General features: G+C 50.2%; 1 protein-coding gene across 1 annotated transcript in view; it reads right to left on the bottom strand.

The window, feature by feature from the left end:
• Nucleotides 1-5329, bottom strand: part of LOC106808887 (transcription factor AP-2-alpha-like) — a gene marked incomplete in the record, with an annotated part of 37579 nt that overhangs the window by 5783 nt on the left and 26467 nt on the right. The window contains 1 exon segment of the mRNA XM_014811793.1: nucleotides 2757-2898. Coding sequence (XP_014667279.1) covers nucleotides 2757-2898 — 142 coding nt within the window.

Below are 5329 nucleotides of genomic sequence, written 5' to 3'. Positions count from 1 at the left end.
GGGTTGTGTGCCATGCGTGGCGTTGACACCCTGTACTCTTGGACCCCAATTCGTTTACTTGAAAGAGCGTCACCCTTGCTTTCATGAGAGAACAACAACAACGCACGAACCTACTTCCATTAACAGTTTTTATCAATAGAACATGCTGCGCGTTACTGTACATGCAAGTTGTGCTCACATACACGGGTCATTAATTTAAAAACTGCGCACGCGCGACACGCTCATCATCTCCCTTCTCTGCCTCATCGCTCGCCCGCGCCTAGTTCTTCACTCACTGCTCCTTCTTGGTCGCTCTGCCCTCATTCGCCTCTACCTTACTTTCCCATCTCTTCGATGCTGTTTATTATCTCTTTTGTCGTTTCGGTTATTCTTATTTCTCTGTTTCGCACTCTCCTTTAATCCGCTCGCGCGATGTTGGGGGCCTGAGCGGCATTGCAGGCAATCCAGCGAGAAAGCGGCAACCAGCAGCGACAGCACCCAGGCCACAACAACAACAACACACTAACAGCAAACACACGCGACGAGGACGACGACGACGGCACGATATCGACTATATTACAAAAGTGCTCGTGGCTCTTCTGTCATCATACATAACACACACGTAAGCCGCGCGACGACGCGTCATTACATAAGTTAAATCATTGAAATGAAACCATCGGGTTCCGCTTCCATGCCGGACCGCGGCCTTCTGTCATTAACGGCGAGCGATTCGTGTGTGTGCGGCTGCGACGGGGAACGACGACTACGGACGACGATGACGACGAGCATGACGAAGCCCGACGTACGCACGACGACCGACGACATACGACGACGAGACGACGACGACGAAGACGACGACTTACGAACGACGACGACTGGTTACGACGACGACGTACGATGAAGACGTACGACGACGACGACAACGACGACGACGACGACGAAACGACGACACGAACGACGCACGACAACGACGACTTCCGCGTCTACTTCCTGTCGCTCGCTTGTGGTCGACCTTCACTTTCGCCGCCGTTCGAGCGCCTGTCTTTGGGCGCATGGCGTTGACCGACGGACGGGATATGGTCTTGTGCGGATTTACTTGATGCGATTCGCTATTCAGATAGTTGAGCGCACGGCCGTGAGTGCGGCGAACGAATTGCCCGGAGAACCGAAGCGCGTGTGTGGCGACTTGAGAGTGCGTCAGATTGCGCTGGGATGTTTCGGCTGCGAGTATCGGTGCGGCGGCTGTTGGCGCGAGCGGATCTGTCTGACTTGAGAAATCCTGGAAACTCTTTGGTACTTGCCTGGTGGGGACGTAAAAAATAGGAAAAGCGCGCTTGCGATTAGTTTGTGGTAAATGAGGACGGTGAGTGAGGGAGAAGAAAGAAGAGACAGAGAGAGAGAGAGGGGCGAGAGACGGGAGAAAGGGAGCCAGAGAGAGAGATGAGAGAGAGAGATGGCAGAGATCGCGAGGTAGAAAAAAAGAGAGTCAGAGAAAGTGCGGGCGGAAAAAGCGGAGGGCAGAAACGTGACAATGATTAGAGAGAAGAGGAGAGAGAAGAGAGAGAGAGAAGGAAATACTCTGAGGCGAGAGAGCGGGGGCAAAAATGAGATGAGATAGAGAGAGGTGGAGAGAGGAGAGAGACGAGAGAAGAGCGGGATCGAATAGGCAGGGAGGTGAAATAGAGCAAGATAAGAGCCCATGAGAGAATAGGTGAGAGGGTTGAGAGTAGAGAGAATAGCATAAGAACGAGAGATGGGGATGGAGTGGCACGGAAGCGATAGGAGAGGGCATAAAGGCAAAGCAGGCAAGAGAGTAGAAACGAGAGAGAGAGAAAGAGAGAGTAGAGAAACCAGAGAGAGATGAGAGAGAGAGAGATGGAGAGAGAGAGATCCGGTACAGAGAGAAATGGGCTCTGTCTCTTCGCTCTCGCTCTGTTCTCTCTCATTCTCTTTGTTGTTGGTTTTCTCGCTCTTCCCTTTCTCTCTTTTCAACTCGCATCCTTCCTTTCTACCTCTCATCTATTCTCTTCTAATTCTCACTTTCTTCTCTCTGCTGTCGATTCTCGTCCCTTCTCCTTGCATCTCTCTCTCTCCCTTTTCCCTTCTTTCTTCATCTTTTATCTTCTCTCTCTCCTCTCTTCTCTCTCTCCCATCGCTCTCCTCTCTCTCGCTCTCGCTCTCTCTACTCCTTTATCCAATCTCTTTTCTCTCTTTTTCTCTCTCTCTCTCATCTCTCTCTCGCTTTCGCTACTCTCTTCTCCATTTTCTTCCCAACTCTCTCTCTCACCACTCATCTCCTCTCTATCGCTTTCTCTCCTCCATCTCTCTCTCTCTCTGTTCGGGCGTTCTCTCTGCATCTTCCCCTATCGCTTCCCACTTTCTTCTTTTTCTCCTCTCTACTACCTCCAGTTTATTTACCATGCCTCTCTCTCTCTCTCTCTCTCTCTCTCTCTCTCTCTCTTTCCCGTAGCTGTCATCCACAATCGACCATCTGCATAATATATTCGCGCATAATAGAGTCGGGGCTATCTCCGCCGCGTGTGCATGAGTGACAAATGAGGCAGGTGCGGGAACGCAGCGCCCCTAACTCACGCTCGCCAATCGCTCTCTAGCTCTAGCAACCCTGCCCATATCAGTTCATCGCGAAACGCTGCCATCACGTCGTTGTTCCGTAACTCTACATTCATCATGCGAAGCACCGACGCGCTCTTTATTAATTCACACCAATAACTCACGATGACGCGGTAGAAAAACTGCCGCACGCGCATTACACTTACTTTGCGGCCAATAGCATATTTTTGCGCGTCATGACGTCAGCGGGGTCAGTGTTTTGCCTATTCAGATACTCGGCGGCCTGGCGCGATGGGAACTCCGTCTCGCAGACGTACCCGAAGTCTCTGGCCATGTGCACCGCCTCACCTGCAACGACACCATCCACAAACAATCTGTCATTATATGTGTAGTGTACGCAGATAAAAAATAAACATCCACACGTATAACATTAGGGGTAGAAAAGATAGATATGAATAATTATTCTATATTCGTATGTGGATAATATCGGGAATAATAATAATAAAAATAATAATAATAATAATCACAACAACAACAACAACAATAATAATAATATTAAAGCAAAATAAATTCATGCTATCTGTCATCTGCATATAAGGCGAATAACTCTAACTCGCTTACTCGTGATAATATGGAAGTAATATATAGGTAAATACCTGAGCCAATATATGGATAAAAACATAACAAAATAATGTCTGCAGAAGCGCGTGAGCATTTGAGTTTTGGCATTACATAAACACAGAAGTGGATACTTCGTTCCCACAGCTAGCTATGCACCAGATGCAATCCCGAGTGTACGCCGCCCTTCGATACTAGGTTACATTGTCACAACGACGTCGAATGAATTGCCTCTAACGGCCTCGTAAAATCATCGTGATGTATATTTGAAGAGGCATTACGCTAAGTCGTTGTTCGACGCTACGCACAACAGACGTTCGTCGGCGCCCAACGTGCCAATTGTGACGTCACCAACGCGCGTATCAAACGCTTCCATCTATAATGCGTCATGATTATCGGACACTTTATCGTTCGATTAACTATCTAGCGCGATATCCTCATTAATTATGCATGGACTCTGGGAGGGAGGCAGCAGCAGCAGCAGCAGCAGTAGCAGCACTACTTTAAGTAATAATAGTACTGAATGCAAGCGGGCGATAGAAAGGGAACGAGTGAATGAGAGTAAGAAGAAGAGACAGGGAGGGAGACAGACAGATAGGGAAAGTGAGAGACACAGAGAGAGATAAAGCGGCGCATAAAATTCGCAGCACACTAGCAAGACCCTCGTCACTGATGCGACGCGACGATGACGACGACGACGACGACGATGATGATGAAGAAGATGATGATGATTATGTTGATGATGATAGGCACCGATCATTGACACCGTAATTAGCGCGTTAGAGATTCATCACGTGAGCAGTGACGCGCGCGCGCGCGCCCATCTCTCATTAAATTTTAACAGTATCATTACACGGTCGACGATGCGTCGCTCTTATCTATCACCGCCCGCCCCCCGAAATTACAGTCGCGAGCTTGTATAGGTAGCGGCGATGGCGCCACCTGCCGACAGGTTTCACGCTGCTGACGATGGCAGCGGCAGATGTGGTGTTTTGGCGGGCGGGAGGCGTGGGGGCGGAGCGGGAGGATGGGGGGAGCAGGAGGAAGAGGGGGAGCGGGAGGAGTGGGGAGTGGGCGGAGAAAGGGGAGCAGGAGGCGGAGGAGGGGGAGAGCGGGAGAAGGGGAGCGGGAGGAGGGGAGCGAGAGGATGGGGGAGCGGGAGGAGGATGGGGAGAACGGGAGGAGGGGAGCGGGAGGAGTGGGGGAGTGAGAGGAGGGGGTGGTGGAGGGGGAGCGGCGATGGTCACACAGCGTGGGATGGCCGCTGTTATTTATCGAGAGCGGCTCAGTCTTTGTTGCTGCGCGACGGCCAAACGCAACCGGCGTTATCGGTGGTGGCAGCAGCAGCAGCATCAGCAGCAGCAGCAACGTTAACAGTAACACTAATAACAACAATAGCATCAGCAGCAGCAGCATCAATAGCAGCAGCAACGTTAACAGTAACAACAACAACAACAACAACAGCAGCCGCTGTAGCAGCAAAAACGTTAACAGTAACAACAACAACAACAACAGCATCAGCAACAGCATCAGCAACAGCATCAGTAGCAGCAGCAACGTTAACAACAACAACAAACGCAGCAGCCGCAGCAGCAATGGCAGCGTCAGCGGCGGCGGCGGCGGTGACATTAGCTACTGCATCGTTATGCTAACCTATGCTGCGCTCTCAACTCTCAATCGGCAACGCGTCGCAAAGTCTGATCGTTAAGTGGCACGAATTATCTGCTTGGCCTGCGCCTTTGCCGTTGATATATACGCGGCCACTATAAACTAGTACATTAACAACGCATCGGAGACACCTGTTGCTGAAACGGCCGTTGTCATGCAGAAAACGAGTGCTCAGGTGAAAAACACGATGCCGTGAGCAGGTGCGGTGTCGCTCGTTACCGACCGCTGTTCGGTGCCGACACAGATCGGCCGCCATTTTAGAGCGTGCGCGCAGCGGCGCGGGGAAAAAGCTGATGCTAACGTGTCCGAGTGTGTTTGCGGAGGTCTTGTTGCTCCAGCGACTCGGTTGTTATTATAGATAACTTAAAATGTCGTTGTTCGAAAATATTATGTTCGCTTCATCTCATTCTGTCTCGTTTATTTTCGTGTAGTTGTACGTGATTATATATATATATATATATATATATATATACATATGTGTGTGTGTGTGTGT

This window comes from Priapulus caudatus, unplaced genomic scaffold, assembly GCF_000485595.1.
Source record: "Priapulus caudatus unplaced genomic scaffold, Priapulus_caudatus-5.0.1 Scaffold311, whole genome shotgun sequence".
Classification (NCBI taxonomy): Eukaryota; Metazoa; Priapulida; class Priapulimorpha; order Priapulimorphida; family Priapulidae; genus Priapulus; species Priapulus caudatus.
This window is presented reverse-complemented; position numbering and strand designations above follow the sequence as displayed.